This window comes from Biomphalaria glabrata, chromosome 1 (genome assembly GCF_947242115.1).
Source record: "Biomphalaria glabrata chromosome 1, xgBioGlab47.1, whole genome shotgun sequence".
Taxonomy (NCBI): Eukaryota; Metazoa; Mollusca; class Gastropoda; family Planorbidae; genus Biomphalaria; species Biomphalaria glabrata.
Genome location: NC_074711.1, coordinates 9587600 through 9607960, shown reverse-complemented (window position 1 = coordinate 9607960; position 20361 = coordinate 9587600). Strand labels below are relative to the sequence as shown.

The following is a 20361-nucleotide window of genomic DNA, read 5'->3' as shown; positions in this document are numbered from 1 at the left end:
AGCCTCATGGGATTTTAACAGTGTACACTGCCCACATGTTGCGACATCACAGGTCAGTTTTGATGCTTTCTGTAACAATTGTCTTGTTTAATCACGTTATCTTTCATATCGGTTGCCAATCAATAAGCAGATATAAATTCTTAGCATAATTCCTTTACAAATTTTACACAAGTTAAAAGTAAATCTTCACTTTCTGGTAAAGTGGACTCCCTAAGCCATATAGAAAGTGTAAGATATTTAAAAGAAGACTACTCATACAGAGAATTTTCTACGCACGGAGCCATTTAGTCAATACTTGAGATTTGCAAAATAACTGCCTCCTATGTTACCTGGAAAAACAAATATTCTTTCTATATCTGTGGGTTATTGCAACATTTGTATTCTATTTATTTGTTTTTCCTAGTTAAGTAAACATATATGTGTCTACAATTCAATCTGACAGGTTAAAATAATGTAACAAACATTTACTTTGATGTTAAAAGAACTATAATAGAAAAAAAAGAGATTCGTTGAGATAGGATACATCATTATAATTTTACATAAACTGTGTCCCAGTAGTTCTATAATAAAACTAACAATTTACAATTATTTCACCTACTCTGTAAAATGTGTCAATACATCTACAATGTGTGGATTTTTTTCATACCTAGAGATCTGGATACAAACTATAGTAGAACCTAGTGAACTAAGTTTATTTATTACTTGTTTTGATTGTCAAGCAAATCTCAGTTGATATTGAAGCAGTACAACATAACAGTCAAACAAAACATATTTTTGATTGGAGCAGATATTTATGTCTAATGACTACAAATTATCAATCACTAATTTATCAGACTACTCATCTTTCTCAAAAACATTAGATAAAAAAACTTTTGTACATTAAATAAACAAATAGACAACTTTCAACTATTCTATTCATATTTATATAATTACATGTTCAATGCTCTAATGACGTTATTTTTTGTTCACTAAAGCTCAGTGCATTAATTATCAAGTTTGTGAAATGAAACCAAAACCTCAATATCAATGTTTACAAAAAATGAAATAGCAGACAAATTATTTTTGTGTTACTTGAGCAAATAGTACCACACTTTCTGTTGTGTAGGGAATTGTTTTACTTTACACCACTGTAATGTAATATCACCAATAAGTACCACACTTTCTGTTGTGTAGGGACAAAGCATAGGGAATTGTATAAAGTGTACACAAGTGTAATGTAATATCATCAATTACATACAAGATGAAATGTAGACAAAATAGACGGATGCTAAAATAGTGTTTTCTGCTCAACAAGAACAAAACTGTTGTCAAGCCTGGAGAAAATATGTTGATGGGGAGATAATGAGATTTGAGAGAATAGAGTAGTCCCAACCTCGTACTCACAGTTGTCAAAACCAAAAAGCTTTTCATGAATCAAGACAAGCAACTCATGAACATCAATAGGATAATCAATGCCCATATTAGATTTATATGAGGTCTCAAATTTTGAAATTTATTAGAAAGAACAACAAGGTAGAAGTAAAATCTTGGTTCATAGTTCATATCACTTTGGTCCAAAAGTATCATGCATCACTAGATGGCTTTAAACTTGTACTCTGCCCTTAACAAAGCTGGTCCAATGAACTATATTCAACTGTAATTGTGATATATAAACCAAGCTTGTTCATGATTGACAACTACAAGCCTGTATAAAGGAAGGCAACATGTGCAGCCCTGAAGATACACGTCCCCCTCCCACCTAAAGATACACATCCCCAAACAATTATCAAATCAAGTAACAGTATTGAAAGATAGCTGAAAATGACATATTTTATCAGCAATGATTTAGTTTTTAAAAAATGAAGCGCTAAAATTAAAATTTCGGCACTGACTTGGCTTTTCTGTTTAAGACTTAATCCTAAAAATTGACTAGAAAAATGTCTTAAATTATATTTCATGAGCATAAGATCTGGATAGATTCACATTCAGACACTATCAGATCTCAATGAATCACACACGAATGTAGATCTCACTGACTTCAAAAAACACATACAAATAGATAACAAACACAAGTATCTTCTCTAGAAATAAATAAATTAGACAAAATAAACATTTTATTATGAAATTAAAACTATTTACAGTGAGATACGTTTTGTAATGTCTACCAGTCTATGTAAAAAAAAAAAAAAAAAACATCCATGTAATAAATTATTTTAGTTATGACAAGTGTCAATATGTCTCTTTGTCCATGACACAATCTCATCTCAAGCAGTCACCTTCTTACAGATCTCTTCAGTAAACTGAGAACATGTGGCATTACCTTTTAGGTCACCTGTTAAAACCTGAGGAAGATCACACAAAATATTTCAAATGCTCCATGTTTTTTTAATTGATGTATATAGGTAGGTGTATGATGTGATCTCTTCATGCACTGACAGAAAAAGGTATACAAAATGATTTATTCGGGCCATTCATCTCTAGATTCAATCCATCCCGCAATATAGCTTGAGGGAAGCAACATCATTAGATGGACTGAATTTCTATATTTCTAATGGCCTATAATTGTAATTGTATAGTTTGTCAGCTTTTGACTAAAAATATAACTTAGGCCCTATTTCAATTATAGACTAAAAATAAAATAGAAATTTAGTTTGAAAATATTTTTATTACAATAATTAGTTGGGTTTTTTTTTTTGGTAGGTGGAGGGGGAACAAATTTAGTACTAGAAGCCAGACCTGCCTACCAAAAAAAGTCCAAATGCGTAACACTTATGGTCAAAATGCGTATTTTGGAACCAGAATGCGTAACACTTACGTGATCCTCTATTTTGTCATATATATATATATATATATATATATATATATATATAATATTAGATGTCATGATTAGATCTACAATCTAAATCTAGATCAATAGAGATGATATCTAGACTAGATCTGGATCTATGTCTTTATAATGAATATAATCTACTCTAGATCTGGGCTCAAATGTGTTACCGATGCCGTGGATCCGCTAGATCCAAACTTTCGTAGGCCTACCTTCATACTTGATCTATTCTATACTAAGACTAAGAATCTAGTCTAGATCTAGACTAGATGATAGTAGATGTTATCGATCTAGATCTAGTCAATCTAAATTCTAAATCATACTAGATCTATAACTAGTTTGTAGGGTAATGTAGAGAATCATCTAGCTAGACTCGAGCTAGATCTATTCCTGTATAACAAGTTATCTAGATTCTAGATCTAGAATCCTGATCTAGATCTAGACTAGACATCTACAATGTCACTCAATGTGTTTTTAATCGATAGCTGTTCGATTTTTTTTTCTATACAAATGAATATAAGAATCAGGAATGCACCAACATAATTAATTTCTACTCATGAACTTACAAAAAAAAAAAAAGTCACGTTGGTCAGCTAACTGACAGTACCAACCTGGTACCAACCCGCCACTCCCTCACTCTCGCGTTCTTTATTTCTAGACATCTAATTGTTAAGTACCAATCAACGTATAGATCTGGGCACATTGTGTTCACCCCACCTTTTCTGTTTCGCCCCTCTCCCCACAGGTGGGCTTAGCGTGACCTCGGTGACCGCTTGTAAGCTAGTCTAGAGAGAAGAAAAAAAAAGCATACGAAATGCGTAACGCGACGGGTTAAATGCGTATTTGCGTACTGGCGGTCATTTTTGGGAGATTTTGCGTAACGAATACGCATTTTGCGTAACGGTAGGCAGGTCTGCTAGAAGCTAACAATATAGAAGAAAACAGCTAGGCAGGCAACTTTCCATATCCCTTACTCTGGGCTAAAAGACCAGTTCAAAAATATGCCCTGACTATAAACATGTACACTTGTTATTGGTTAGATGAATGATGGTTTCTCCTGAGAACTAAATATTTGCATAAATTGATTTAAGTGTGTCTCGCAATGTAGCACAGACACTTAAGGATTATTCTAACATTATGCTTAAGTGACATGATATCAATGTTAAATTCATTGACGTTTAATGCCTTCTAACTCAATCACAGATAATAATTATGAATTGAACAGTGAATTAAATTACAATGAAAAAAATCTCTCAAAGTATTAAAGTAATAAACCAGTAATGAGGAGACTTGATGACAATATGATGTGATCAGTTGAGGATGACAATGACATTTCGACTTAATTTCTTTTATAGTCCAACTTCCAATGTCCAAAATGATGTCATTCCTCCAGCTTAAAGGTCTAAACTTCTACCCACCCTTGAAAAAACATGAATAACTTAATGAAGGCAACAAAATTATATTCTGATACATACCTTCCCCTCTCTGATAACATCAAATGCAGCTCTCTCAATTCTGTCCGCATATGGTGTGAGCTGCATGTACCTCAGCATCATCACTGCACTGAGAAGCAATGCTGTTGGGTTGGCTTTATTTTGACCGGCTATGTCTGGGGCAGTGCCATGGACCTAAAGAAAAAAAAAAAATAATATCTTTAAGGAAAAAGAGGTACGACAAAAAAAAAAAAAGAAAAGTATAAAATAAATACAAACAGTTTCTTCTTGTTATTTCATGAATAGTATTGCTTGGAATATTTAGAACCATTTTTAAAAGGTTCTCTTTCTCTACGTAAAGTCACTTCCAGCATTGATTTGACTCGGCCCTAGTGTGTGGATAATGCTTTAAATTTTTTTTTCTCCCATGTTTTAAATGTGCTATGTTGCTGAAGTATAAAATATATATGTCACAGTAGCATTCTATCCAAATTTTTCTAATTGATGTTACCAAAGAAGCTTATGCACACATACCTATATACTGTACTTCTATTCATGAGATAATCAATAGTCACAAAAATGTTGTAAATCTAATTCTATCCTAGACTCTTATAAAAACATTAGAAAAAATGTGAAGCCATAAACCCTATACCATTATTTTTATTTACTATTCTTTTCAAAATTTTAACTTTAAGAGGCTACATCTAGATCAGGATCTAGAGCATTTATATATTTTTATAGGTAAGTGAATTGTTAAAATATAGAGAAATAATTGAGAAATAATGAAGTTTTTAGCTAAATAAAAATAATTTTTTGAAAATGTCAACTATTTAGCTAGCAATTTACTTTGGTATTCAACTTCAGCTATCTCTTAGTCTGTTGGGGCACCACACCTAAATAATCTAGGACTTATTGTAAACTAATATTTGTAAAAAAAAGATCTCTAAATAAAAACATTTATTAAAACTACTATTCAAATCAAATGATTAATTTTAGTAGTGTCATGGATTTACACAGTCTGAGTGAATGATAAAGCTGTGGATCTAGTTGTAGACCTCTGAAGTTTTAAAGTTGTTTATTAATTTTAAATTTTCATTAACAAAAAATATATATTAATTTCACATTTAGAGAGAAAGAGTTAATAACCAGCTAAATATTTTTTTTTATTGTTCTATAAATAAGTAGCTACTAGCTCTACCCAAGCCTGGCTTTCAGACTAAGGTAAGAAGTTCTATATCATATCACACATTTTTTAATTATTTTTTTTTTACAAAAAAAAGGGGACGAGAGGATAGTCACAAAATAAATACATTTTTACTTATTAAGCTGAATGAACAAAATCTTGACATTACATTAATGGTCACAAATAAGGTTTGTTTGTTTTTAATTTAGTTAAAAAAAAAACTGTAGTTATAAATACTTTAAAATGCAAAATGTGTCTCTAAGTAGCATGCTTACAGATTCAAATATCGCTCCTTCCTCTCCAATATTTCCACTTGGTGTAACGCCCAGACCACCAATTAAACCAGCACACAAATCACTGCAAGTCAAACAGAGAATTAAATGTTTTCGTAATTAGCTTGTAACAGGAAAAGTTTGCAAGCAAAAGAAAATAATGACTAGACAATAAGTGTACCTTAAAATATCACCATACAAATTTGGCATCACAAGGACATCAAAGGCTAAGGGATCTTGAACAAGCTGAAATTAGAAAACATACATATACTAACTTTTGCTAATTGTTTACAGTTATATTAATCAAATATTTCCCCGTATAGTACTTTTAATACAAAAAGGTTTTCACTTACATTCAGACAAACAGTATCTAAGTACATTTCATTGAATTTAATATCTTTATTTTTGGCAGCCACATTTCTACAGCACTTCAAAAATAAACCGTCTGACATGCGCCTAAATAAATTTTCAAAAAGATAAAAAAGAACCTTTGTTTAGATTTTTTTAAAAATTGTATCTAATGAAATAAAAATCTATATGCAAAACTCTTACTTAAATGTCAAATTATAAACTCACATGATATTTGCTTTGTGAACAGCTGTTACAGTAGATCTTTTGTTTTCTCTGGCATATTTGAATGCATATTCTGCGACTCTACGTGAAGCATTTTCTGTGATTAACTTTATACTTTGTACAACACCATCAACAATCTACACAAGAGACAAAGCAATAAACTTCTTTTTGTGTCAATTTACAATCAAGAATAGTTCTACTTACAACTCACTAACCATAAGTTTTCTATTAAAGATACTACATTTTTAAAAAACTATTTTCAATTTCACTAACAAATACAATTTTAATAGCAGTATATTGTTTAACTTAAATTTCATAGCTAGCATCCTGTTACAAAAGAGGGCTCTAATAGATTCGTTAAAAAATTACATGTATTACGATTTTTAAAATTATTTTTTATCTGATTCATAGAAAGAAATCATCTGCTCAATATAATCTGATTTGTGTATATAGTTTATAAAGACGTAAGAGACTGTTTAGAAAAGAGAAAGAAATTATCAACAAAAAATATGATAATAAAATATTACATTTTTCTTTTTTTTCCCCCTCATTACTCAATAATGCATCACAATTAATATTGGAGAACTATTATTAAATAAATGCTCCTTTATTAAAAAGGGGGCAACAAATTGAACAGATACTAACAGTATGTTCTATTCCACTGTACTCTCCTTCTGTGTTCTCACGAATTGTCACAATGTCAACATTTTTATAGGGCGTTTCATAGCCCTCAATAGATTTACACGGCCTCACATTAGCATAAAGGCTGAAGGCTCTGGAAAATATAACAAAATATAAATTAAGTAACTAAGCAATAAAAACCTACACTGAGTTACAATTTTAATTTAAATGAAGCACATTTTAATAGAGTTTTAAAAGGCCAAATTGTTTAGATTTCCAATAATTTTAGTGTCAATTTTAAGTATTATAAATGTGAAATATTTTTTTTTTTAAATATGAGAAAAACTCTAACTTGCGAAGTGCCAAATTAAGAGACTGATGTCCTTTGCCAATAGGAGTAGCTAAAGGTCCTTTTAAACCAACTTTTGTTTTTTCCATGGATTCAAAAATTTTCTGGGGCAGTCGAAATAATCCATCAGGCCCTTTCACTGGTGTCACATCAACATCTTCCCAGTCTATTGGTACCTATTTTACAACAGATAAAAAATGTAAAAAATTATCTCTCAATTGTAATAATAAGCTTTAAATACAAAAATAAAACTATATTTGCAGGTGTTTAATGAAAATAAAAGTTTTAGTGAAAAGAAACAAACATATTACCGAAGCAGCACTAAAAATCTGTTTAACAGAAGCAGAAATTTCTGGACCAATGCCATCACCAGGGATCATTGTTACTAGTCGTTTCTAAAAAGTATGAAAGATATGCTTAATTAAAAAAAAAGGATCTATTTTAACATCAATATCTAAAATAAGTCATTGACCAGTATAACCCAGCATGCATAAAAAGAACATAATAATTACCTGTGAAGAGTAATTTCTTTTCCTGTCATTGTAGAAAACAAAATTCTAAAAAGAAAACAAAAAAACAAGCTTTTAAAAACATGACTTTATCTAAGATTAATAATAGGCCGACTTTTTAAAAAGTAAATTCGACCACTTTATTTAGATCTAGAAAATCTATATATTAGTATATAAAGACTAAATCTAGGCAAAACACCACCCACTAAGGTTATTTTGATATTTTTTGTTTATTTTTTATTCGGTATAAATAGCCAATAGTGGCAATAGCCTTGAATAGGTCTAGATCTAGTTAGTATATTATTTAATATACAAGCTCTCCTCTCTCTTGTTCCATGTCAACCGATGTTAGGTCAAAACGCTACAAAAAAAAATCATAACTTTCTAATAGTTAAACATAGTTATAATTTATACACCATTGGAAAGTTCTTTCAAAGTATTTTAATAATGTACTAAAGAAAATTTTTTTTAAAGATAATTTTTTTTATTTCACATCCCTATGACATACTACTAGATCTAGATATGTCACTATGTCAACTATGTGAATATTATCATAGATTAAATACTATTATACCAGTATAATTAATTATTTATAAAATTTATATATATCTAGATCTATAAATGAATATCATGATGATATATACTAGAATTCTAGATCTAAATATGAATTATGATTTAGTTGAGATCTCCATGATGATGATCATCTCTCATTCATGATGAGTCCATGACTATCATAATCATCATTTAATAAAAAAAAGTGACTAGACTAGATAGATCTATGAATTAAGTAAATAAGTATGATCCATTTTTTGTACTAGAATCTAGACAAGATCTAGAACTTTTACTAGAAGTAGAAGTCTAGATTCTTGATCTAGGACTAGATTTAGAAATAAATTGAGATCATCATGATGATGATAGATCTAGATTAATTCTAGATCTAGAATATAGATCTACATTTTTATGATGATCATTCATTGGAGATTATTTCATGATATTCTAACTATTCTAAGACAAGACCTCAGAGACTCAGACAGTGTATTCACCGTCACAATCCTTAGAATTAGAAGACCTCGTCTAGTCTAAGAACTAAAGAAGACTTAACAGCAAGTAACTTAAACTAAGTAAGTAGACTAGTAAATAATAAATAAGTAAGTAAGACAAAGTGACAAGTGACTGACAAACAGTCATACAGTATCATATATGTCATATGATACAGTGAGTCTCAGTCAGTCAGTGACTTCAGTGACAAGTCAAGTGACAAGTCACGGTCCAAGTCCGACGACCAACAAGACTAGATCTAGATTAAATGATTAAGTCTATTTTATAAATTTAAAATAGGGCAGGGTTGTAGGCTCTAATGTGCATTTACCAGTGCTCCTATGAGATTTTTTATTGTGTTAGTCTGTGAATGTTCCAACGTCGATATAGAGCTAAGCCTTCCAACAAGCGCTCTGGAAGCCATTTTAATTGACCTTGCTTTCTATGCTTTTTTTATTCCACAATTTTACACTTGCCAGTAACCAGAACTTGCCTATATAATCTAGATTCTCAATAGATAGCATATTACACACCGGCTACGCCCGTTAGTTTGTTCCCTTGATTTTTATTGTCCACTATGGCCGGAATCTTTCCTCCTTTTCGTGTTTGTTTGTTTTTAATTTTCAACAAAAAAGCCTCATTTTAATGATCCATTAAATATACTTTTAGCCCGTGAATTAGTCTATGTGTTATAAGGAAATTTAACAGCTTGCAATCTTTCCTTCTCTCTCGATCTCTCCGGAACCCCCCCCCCCCCTTTTTTTTTTAACCTTCGCATCGTAATTTCCGACATAGACTTTTGACATATGATTTCATAGTGGTTCCCTACCAAATTCTTGAGTCGATTCTCTAGCTGAAATTTGAGCGGATTCCAACCCCCTTTATGGAATGATCAGTTGAAATAGGCCTACGTATACGGGATCTGTTGTTCCAATTGCTATTTCCTTCAATTGTGAGCTTGATTTTTAGGTCAGATAATAATCAGCAGTCACGACGAAATGCCGCTTCTCGGAACGCGGGTACTTTTTTTTTTCCAGAATCGAGAAACGGTCCTATATTCGACCAAGTGAACGTGATTTACTGCTATGGGCATAAACCTAGATCTTGCCAATCGCAGTCAATGTGCTGGTTCTCGGCTGCATTGCTTGAGCCTGCAGCCTACTTGACCGTTTTGATCACTTCTTCCTGCAAATTAGAAGATTCTTTGCCACTTCTAAAGCCATCTATTTTGACCATAATGTAGAGATTGGGAAGGAGATTGTATAACGTCTTCTGAGTATACGGAATTGATAAGAGGTAAAAGGAACCTGTTTTAAAAATTTCACGCGAATCCGTTCGGAAATTGATAGGCTACATAAGCGTGGTATTTTACAAATATAGCTATAGGCTGAATTGACTTCAAAATAACTTTTTTTTCAATAGGGACAAAGAAGGAAGAAAATCATTACAATGAAAAGTTAAGGAAAATTTCGATTTATTATAGATCTAGTTTAAACTCTCTAGATTCCACTAGATCTATAGCGATGTATTTTGTATTTAATGCTTGTTTTGAATTAGCTGCATTTCCCGTAGCATTTCATCTATGATTTAATGCATGTAGATTATTTATTAGCATTGTTTTTTTAACGGCCCTCAAAAAGGTAATAGACGCTATTAGTTTTGTGTGGTTTGTCTGTCCATCCGTCCGTCCCGTTTAGATCTCGTAAACTAGATATTGAAAGTCCGGCATCATGATATTTTAGACCATTCAAATTCTGATGCAACGGCTACTTTTTTCTTTTCTGAAAGTGAAAATGTTAATTTTTCAAAATCAACTATGCAAGCAGTTTGTTCATAAAATTACACCATTTTTACAACTTTTCACTATTAATAGTATAACAACACTGGAGGCTAGTTAGTAAGGGAGACGACTATTTACCATACTTTAAAATATCTATGCAACCCGTGAACTGCAATGGGTACCCCAAAGAACATAAACACTGTACAGTCTGTACTAATGAAAGTGGAGAATTTTTTTTTTTACGGAAATGTTTTTTGGTCTTGATGCTTTCAATAAGAGATTGACCCTTACAGAACAATTAGATAATTATTATATGACATCATTTAGGCCAGGTTCTCCTTCAATTTCACCTATCCCTTGGTCTGCTGGACTGTTGGGGCACCACATAAGATCTGTCAACCTTCTCCATTCTTCTCCGTCATTTGCCTTTGATAGAATTTCATTCTGATAGGCCCTATTCTTTCAAAAAATATTGAAACCTGCCTTTTTACCTGCCAGGGTGGACCACTTCGGGGGCAGATTTTGAGTTTGTGTTCCCACACAAACTGTCTTGGTAACCTTGTTTTGTTTTTTTGTTCTATGAACAAAATAATTTTTTTACCTATCCCTTAGTCTGTTAAACCGTTGAGACATCACACATGATCTGTCGACCGTCTTTCTCCATTCCCGCCTTATTCTTTTAAGTTGCTTTCCCATCGCTTTCTGTCTGCCTCTTCCTTTTCCTATAGTTTACTGTTCCCTGAGGAAGGTTTTTGAGAGCCCTGAGGCCATTGTGATACGGCCTTAAAGTTTTAGTTAGCACTGTGATCGTCTTTTTAATCTCTTCATTTGTGATGCAGGGTCTTCAAAGGAAATACTTAGGATCCTTCTATAGTATCTTAATTCCATTGCTAGGATCCTCTCTCTAGTTCTGCAGATAGCGTCCAAGATTTTAAAGCATTATATGAGAATGTCGCCTTGATTAGGGAGCGCATCAGTCTGATTTTCGTGAAGAGAGCTATGCCTTGTCTTTTCAAATTGTTTCGAGTTTTGCAATTACTAATGTGAACTGTGCGATTCTGGCCAGTAGTTCAGGTTTGGTTGCTTCATCTGAGACGATAGCTCCAAATGTTTAACTACTGACACTTGCCACTTTTAAAGCCATTGTTGGCTATTGGTTATAATTTGTCTTTTCGACATTGATTTGCATAACATATATTGTGGAAGTCTATGCGCATCACCAAGTCAACTAGTTCTTCTTCTCTCCCTGCTAGACCATCTATTTCGCCCGCAAAGCGCAAGATTGTTATACTTCTTCCTCCAATGCTTACAGAACCTTTGAAACCTTCAAGAGCAGGTTAAATTAGACTGCCTTGTCTCACTCCAACCGCGGTTATTAGTACACGTCCGTAACTGAAGAAGTTCAATATTTATTTAAACATCTGAATGGCAAGAGTTTAAAATGTTGTAGACATTTCGAGTATTAAGTCTGATGCTTTTCCTTTTTTTTTGGGAAGCAATCTCTTTAAATACTTTTTTTTTCTGTACAGGTACATGTCAATAAGCTTTTATAATATAAGGGAAACAAAACTGGTTTATGTGACATCTGATGAGTGCACTTCACATACAGACAAACAAATGAAAACAGATGACTGACTTAGGCCAAGACATATGGTTATGGGCCTCACTTGCATTGAAAATGAGTTTAAAGTGAAGTGGATTAGCACCACTACATTCTCTCAGCCATCTAGTAGCAAGATAGGTTTAGGTGCAATGGTTGATCATGGATAATCATTTTTTCCTATTCAAATTAATGGTACAGAACATTCCACATCGAGTCCAACTTTGCATGCTAAGTATGACAAACCAAACTATCGACTGAAAAGAAACATCCAATATCCTCTACTTGGCTTGGAGGGCCAATCAACTACAGAGTGGTGACCAAAGTAGTTTATAGAGAGCATTAAGCCCAGTGGTGTAAAAAGTAGTTTAAACAAAGCATTATGCCTAGTGGTGACCAAAGTAGTCTATAGAAAGCATTATGCCAAGTGGTGGCCAAAGTAGCCTATAGAGATAGCATAATGTCTATTTGTAGAGTTGAATCTCTTTATGGGTATCCTGTACTTTAAAGTGAATGAATACAGTGCAATGGTGGCTAGGGAAATTGATTCATTGGCATTCAAATCATCTTTGAGGCATTTAAAGTGCCAATAACAAAAACAACAAAACAACTTTTGTTTGTTGTAAAAAATGTTTTACATGTTTCGGATGTTCCTTCAGAGTTGAAGATAATTACTTCCTAGTCCAAACCTCCTGCAGGACGACGGGGGACGGGAGCGGGCAGGGTTTGAACTTTTGACCATCGATAAATCTGAACGACAGTCCAGCGTGCAAATCGCATGACCAGGCAGCAATTTGTTGCCTTTCCATTGCAACTGGTGAGTGAAATATAGCATAAAACATTTCTAAGACATTAATTTTCAATCAAATCTTAACAAGCTATAACAAAGTAAGAGATACAAGAGTTATGGTAGTTAAAATATATACTGAGCTCTGTATCTGTGCATGTTAAAATGAATTCAACACATAAATTCAAAATTATCTTAAAATAATAGAAGTATTTTCACTGTACTATTCACCAAGCTTGAAGTGATAGTATTTGTTATTATTCTGACTGGCTTGTAATATTATTCTAACCCGTGTTGGATCAGAATGAATGAGCGTTTACAGAAAAAAAGGAGGGAGGTAATATTAAAAGTAGACCTATATATAGTGTGGACCATTTAGAAGATTTAAGTCAGTGGACATGACATGGAATACAGTGTTTGTTAGTGTAGACCAGCCTACTATTTCACATGGATTGAAACAATTTTAAGGAATAGAAATTGTATATTAATAATAACCCTATACAAAAGGGGAACAAAAAAAGCTACCCGGTATCCCAAAAAATTATTTCAAGACAATAAAAGTTATGAATACACTACTGCTAGGATTAACTTTGTTATATTGTATATTTATGACAATCAATATTATAAAACAAATAAAATTATCTTATGGGAGTGTTTAAAAAAAACAAAAAAAAAAAAAACAACACATTGCCAGTTGCTCTGATGTATTTTAGCATGTGTTTATGATAATAACAATGGCATTAAAATTCCAAAGTACCAGTATGCAAATACAAAGTGCAATTAATTTTTTTATTTTAGACTATAAAATTAAAAGAATTCTGAACTATGCCTAACACCTGAAATAAAATAATTGTTCATGTGCTTGGTTTAGGAATAAACAATACTAAAACACCATAACTTAAAATACTATTTAAATGACTACAATGTTGAGTTTATGTTTGTAAGCTGGAATTAGCCAGTTCTGGATAAGAGACTTCTAGTGGAGGCAGTGTAAGACTTGAAAATGTCAGAACACCAGACCCTTGGCCAAGAAGCTCCTGACTCTCCCCCAGCTTCTCTTCCATTTGCTTTTTTTCAGCTTTTGTTGATCCAAGCTCTTTTAACAAACTCCTTACAGCACTGCTAAGCCTATTGTTAAGCTTAACAATTTCCTGAAGAGATGGGGACTCCATATTGCTGAGACATAAATCCCCATCTATTTTGTTATCATTAAAAAAGTCATTAGATATGCAACTAGACTTATGACTATTATTAAAAAGATTGCCGTTTTCTACAGTCCTTAAAGACACCCTTCTCATAATGTCATCATTTTCTCGCAAAATCTCACAAATAGTTTCCTCGTCACAAGCAACGGACTCGGGTGTATCAAGAATACGAAGTCCGTCTGTCTGAGTTGACCTGCTTACAGAAGGAGTGGTTTTGCTGTTACGGTTCATTAATTCAAGCAGCTCACTTTTAGCATGCAGCCTGTCAATCTGGGACAAGTAAGCTTTATGCTGGAGTGCCAGAGATTCTAAAAGAGTTGATGAAGTGTCAGAACTCATAGCTTGCAGCAAGCAGTCTAATAACAAAAAAAGAAAAATACTAAAATTAATACTATTACTAAAACAAAGATTCATAAAAAAAATATCTGTAAAATTAAAATATGTCACAGATGAAAAATAAAATCTTTCACAGGGAAAGTATTTGCAGTAATCAGTCATATAATATAAAGTTTTTAAAAAAGTAACAGTTTTTTATTGTTTACATATTTTTAGTTTTCTGGTTTGGATTTTCCATTTTCCAGTTGATCTATTTTAAGCCATTATTAGATTCAGCTGACTGATACTGCATAATATGAGGAAAGGAAAAATGATTTTTCACACCAACAGAAACTAATAGTGTTTGTCTAAATATTTTGCTGGCCAAGTTAGACCAATATTTGTTGTCTCCAGACAATTATAAAATTAAATTGCTTTGCAGCATTTCAAGAATTTTATTTTATTTCTTAATGCATAACTGTGTTAAAAATAAGGCAATTTTAAGTTGACTTTGGTCCTCACTTTTCATCTAAATAATTCTAAAATAAAACCAGAGTAAAAGATAAAAATAACATAGTTATAAGGTCTGTGCATTCTTGTTTCGGTTGATATTATTTTCCCAACAACCTTACAATTTTTGAAACTGATCTCAGATTATAAAAATATAAATGCTTCTATGCATTTAAATAAAAATTTACAATATATTACCGTACCAATATAACTCAGAATTAAAAAAATATTAACATAGCCAAATTTATAAAAGAAGTTATTCTTTTATATTTTAAATTTTATACCATTAATAAAAAATGACAAAAATTAGAAAAATTATAGCTCTCACCAGCGGCCTTTCTATGACAGACAATTGCCTCTTCATAATTTTTGTTTTTGGAAAGCATGTCAGCACGTCTGCTATATGTATGTGCCTAAAAGAAAACAAAAGAAAATGGAAAGATCATTTTGTGGTTCTTTTGAAGCAGAAAGTATTTAATATGTATCTACCAAACCCATTCTAATCATTAAAGGGCATCCAAGCAGTCAAATGTTCCCTGGGCGTTGAATCATCATTCTGTTTTATTGAAATACAATTGTTGGTTTCTTCTAGTCCCAAAGGCATATAAATGGTACATTATTTATTTTATTATTAATTGAATAATTATTGAATTTTGATCTTTTTACAAATTTCAACAAAATGTGTTGTCATGTTGCAGGAGTTTATGTGCAAAATTTCAACCCTGTGGATAATGAAAATTTGTCCAAATAAATTTAAAATTTTGAATACAGTGATTTGACTAAGATGAAAAGTGTGTTAAATACGGTATCAAAAATATTAATATCAGTATTGTTTATTAGGCTGGCTGATCGACAGCAGTACGACATTTTTTACTTGCTTTAAAGCCTGAAATGATATTAATGTTAGGAAAAATGTTTTTAAAATTTTTTTTACTACATAACAGAAGGTCTTATAACAAAAAGTAGTATAAAGGTTATATTATACCATGGTCTGCATGGTAATAGATAAGATAAAAAATTTCTAAAGCCTTTATTAGATCTATATAATATAGTAGAGACATGGTGTATAGACTATCTTTAATCTTAAATAATACAGATGTTACTTCAAAAAAGAAGATGATTACGTCCTATGCGTCATGCATTTAGTCATGTATATTGACCTAAATTCTGCTGTCACTGGTTTTCCTGGCTAACTCAGGCAACTCATTCCATGCTCTAATAGCATTAGGGAAAAAGGAGTATTTGTACAAATTTGTCCTAGCATATGGAACGAGGAATGTGCCTTTATCTTTGTGTCTTTCTGAGTATTTTATTAGATTTTGGTTTTGAGGATTATGGTTCAATTTTTTAAGTATAATTGCTACTTTACTTTTGAGTCTTCTATCCTGAAGGCTTTCTAGATTTAGTTAAATGTGAATATTTATTTGATATGAATCTCATTGCTCTATTTTGTGGCTGAGGGGTCCCAAGCAGAGGATGCATATTATATTCTATTATTGGCCTAACCAATATAATAGACTATCACTATTAATTTTTTTTTTTATTCGCTAGAAATCTAGTAGTTCATTGATTAATTAATATGCATGACTAGAAAAAAAACACTAGATTGTCATATGAAATGTGTAGGACATTATGGTCTTCTTTTTTAACATAACATCTGTAATCTAGATCTATAAGATAAGTAGTACTATTAAATATCTAACTAATGTTATATTTACTTACATACTTATATTTATATTACAATCATTGACATCATGATATAGTCACTGTATTATAGTGAATAGTCATTATAATAGAATATATTTATATTATATAGTTAATATAGTTATAGATCTAGAATAATCTAAATCTAGATTATAGATCTAATTTAGTAATTATGTCTAATCTAAAGTCTAATATCATACTATAATACTACAAGTAACAATAGACTCAATAGTATAAATACTATATAATAATTAGTAGAATCTATAATCAACTATAACTATAATTAGTATAATCATACCCATACTTGCCAGCTGAGGTAGGCTAGGCCTAGGCCCTAGCCTAGGGCTACTAAACTTATTCATCTCAAGTCATTTTCTCATCTACTGTCTTATCTAATGATCTAATATTAATCTAGATACAAGTACGAAGTAATTACTAGATTAGATCTAGATAGTAGATCTAGATCATCTACTATGATCTACTCATGGTTGATTGACTCACACAATTAAGAGGTGATTCCATGGGAGCTTGAACAATCGGTCGACCATCATCACGGCTGAACATTCTTCCTGAATCGATACTCACTATGTTACTGATCTAGACTAGAGTGTCTAGATCTAAACCTAGTATTGATATTAGGAATTAGCAAACAAGTGGTAGACTGTAGACTACAAATGATCTAAATCTATTGAGATATAGAATTTTAACAGAACTGAAACAATAATAATAATAATAAATTTGTGACCCGGAAATGATATGCTTATGTTTATGTCACATGATTTGCTCCACTATAAGTACGAAGATATGCTGCAAACAACACATTAGTTCTATTTTCACCAATTTATTGACTATGCTACGCGCCCTCGTCAAACATATTTTCTCTCTTGCTTCATCACAGATTTTCAATATTTATCAATATACTAAAAAAACTACATAGACTAGATCTATAGAATTTTAATCTACATAATGTAGATTATACAAGTAATATTTACATCAAACCATGATTTTTTACATAGTGATAGTCACATATATAGCCTACATACATGTCTGTAAATGTAAATGTCTTTTTTTTTTTTACCTAAGGTGATATTCACTGGACTGATATAGCCTCTACAGGCGATATGATCATGAGCAAAGCCAGATATTTTTTTTAAGGGGGGAGGGGGAATTTGTTCCCATTTTTCTTTGTGCACACACACATGTATGTATGTAGTCTATATTTCTAAACAGTAACACCCTGCCCTGGCGCCAATATAGTTTTTTCCTGAGCTAAGCTTCGAAAAGCATTTTCTGAGGTTTCTACACAACAGTGCAATATATATCCTGTTGACATTCTAACAATAAAAATGTGCATGTCAAATATGCTATTCTTCACTGTACTTTAATAATTGGGCCTAGCGAGTTAATTGTAGGAACAGATCAATGGTTCCAGCTCCCATCGCGCCTCAGCCTGGCACCTCCGTGTAAACGTCTGCCCAGGGAAGCAGATAGAATAAGAATGAGAGTGAACATCGCCTCCAGTAGGCTACCACAGTATGCTCTAATGAATGTAGATAATAAATATAGCTTTTATATAGGGCTACTTTCATGCTTATAGCATGCTCAGAGCGCTGTTGGTCCAATCTCTTTTGTGGACCAGTGGGGAGGGGGGAAGGGGCATCTAGGAGTTGGTTTTCCGTGCTGCCTTTAGGCACTTGTGACAGGTGGGGAAATGTGACGTGTGTTTGGCGCGTTTAATGTCTAGGGGATGATTATTTTTAAAGCTATCACACACCAACCTATCAGCATATGAATCGGGAGCAGACACGCAACGAGACAAGCAATGAAAGATAGATACAAAAGTTAAAAATGAAGAATATTTATTTACATAAATATACATATAAGAATAAAAAGGGGGAGGGTTTGCATCTATCTCTAAATAATACTAGATTTAATCATCACTCTTGCACCTAATAAGAGAGTATGTCACTTTGTCCTCTGACTTAGCTGGTTTTCCTGTTGATGTCGCAGCTGGCTGTGTCCTGGCTTGAGGTTCTGCAGCTGGAGGTGGCGCTCTAGCGGATAGAGGGACGACGGTGATTCAGTTCTTGTGGAGTTTCAATCCAAAGTTCTGATATCTCTAGTGGGCACAGTAGGGCGGGTGGCCGGCTACCGTGGGCACAAGGTTACTGCGGGCAGAGCGGATCTGCCGTGGGCAGCGTAGTGAACAGGATAAGTCCAGTGAGTTGCAGAGGGTTGGCGTAGCTATGACGTCTCACACAGATCTGAATCTATAGGGACGTCGCACCTAATAGCTTGACAGGTGGGCTGTCGAATAGGCGGGCAATGCCGATAGCGCCAAGTGGTAGAGTTGAGTAGATCTCAGTAGGCAAGTGCAGCGCTGAATAGCACTAAGCACATAAATAGGTAAATAGGTGATTCTTGATAGCAAATAGTTGAGTAGTGTCGAGTAGACACTAAACAGCAAATAGGCAGACACCTGAGGGAGGCTGCGGATAAATAAAGACAAGTTAGGACATGTCTCTCATACATCTTATCGATGCCCTCGACTGGGGTGCATTCGTCAGATTGGTGAAATTGCTTTAGAGCACAAAAGGAGAGATGATGACAAATGGGATTTGGAAAATAGATGGCAGATAGTAGCAATATAGAAATGTACATAAAAGGGGAAATAATAATATAAGAATGTACATAGAAGGGGAAATAATAATCTCAAATAAACAACACAGGTGGATAGAGAAAGAAAAAAAAAAGGGGGGGGGGTTGAATTGGGCGACCAAGATGATTTGTTTACATATGACCGTTGGTCGAGAACAATGGAGTGCGCTTGAATGGAGAGGGTGTCTGTTCAAGCGGCGCAACTCTCGTTAGAGTGATATGACTACAGGGGAGATAACTCATAACTGTTCTCTAGACGCAGTATTAGTGCGCTAGTAAAATTATCACGGTTGTCAGCCGAGATAAAGAAAATAAAATAAGATGTACAAATATATACATGGTTGCATCAACGATCAATTGAGCAACGTAGCATTAATAGATTAATGCAATTCATAAATACATACATAGGACATGTCTATGTTCTCTACTTACGCCAGTGAGAAATACACAATGCACTAATTAAATATAAGTGAAATAATAAAATACACATGATAATATCCAATGGAAATAGCACAAAAGTAATTAAGATGGAACTTGTGATTAAGTTCGGCTTACCACCAGGTATTCCTCTAGGAGAAAGGATAAATGATATAGTCCAGACTCGATAGCTCAGCTGGAATGAGAAAGAGAGAGTCTGACTTGATTTAATTTACCTTATCTACAGGCCTGGAAAATGTGGGCGGAAACAGGAAATGTCCTAGGCTTAGAATTATCTTACACATGGGTTAAGTCCGACAAGAGATGAGATTCGCACATTGGGAGGTCAATGGGCGTGTTTGTCCTCGTGGTCTCCTAGATCAAAGAGAGACATAGGAGAAAGGGGGGGGGGAGTGACTTGCATTCCACACAAGGTGGTGTCCACTGCGGCTGTCAGACATCCTGCCGATAAGATCAAAGAGTGTGTGTATCTTTGCCCCGCCCGGTCAAGGGAAGATAAATGAAAGGACGCGCCTTAACTATCTCCAATGTGGTCAACTAAGTCTAGCCTGGAGCGGAAAAGGTGTGGCGGGTGAATAAT

The 20361-nt window shown here is 33.2% G+C and overlaps 2 protein-coding genes across 2 annotated transcripts; both read right to left on the bottom strand.

The window, feature by feature from the left end:
* Positions 1 to 509: 509 nt before the first annotated feature.
* On the bottom strand, positions 510 to 9271 carry LOC106065382 (isocitrate dehydrogenase [NAD] subunit alpha, mitochondrial-like). Its single transcript, XM_056020863.1, has 11 exons — positions 9116 to 9271; positions 7750 to 7794; positions 7549 to 7632; positions 7241 to 7413; positions 6913 to 7042; positions 6271 to 6404; positions 6048 to 6150; positions 5876 to 5940; positions 5698 to 5779; positions 4282 to 4434; positions 510 to 2321 (listed from the first exon to the last, which is right to left on the bottom strand). The coding sequence occupies exons 1-11, from the start codon at positions 9206 to 9208 to the stop codon at positions 2244 to 2246; spliced, it is 1140 nt and encodes a 379-aa protein (XP_055876838.1). The 5' UTR covers positions 9209 to 9271; the 3' UTR covers positions 510 to 2243.
* A 4366-nt stretch (positions 9272 to 13637) lies between these two features.
* Positions 13638 to 17595, bottom strand: LOC106065392 (uncharacterized). Its single transcript, XM_013224187.2, has 3 exons — positions 17187 to 17595; positions 15310 to 15394; positions 13638 to 14512 (listed from the first exon to the last, which is right to left on the bottom strand). Exons 1-3 carry the CDS (start codon positions 17247 to 17249, stop codon positions 13884 to 13886), a joined length of 777 nt encoding a protein of 258 aa, XP_013079641.2. The 5' UTR covers positions 17250 to 17595; the 3' UTR covers positions 13638 to 13883.
* Positions 17596 to 20361: the final 2766 nt, after the last annotated feature.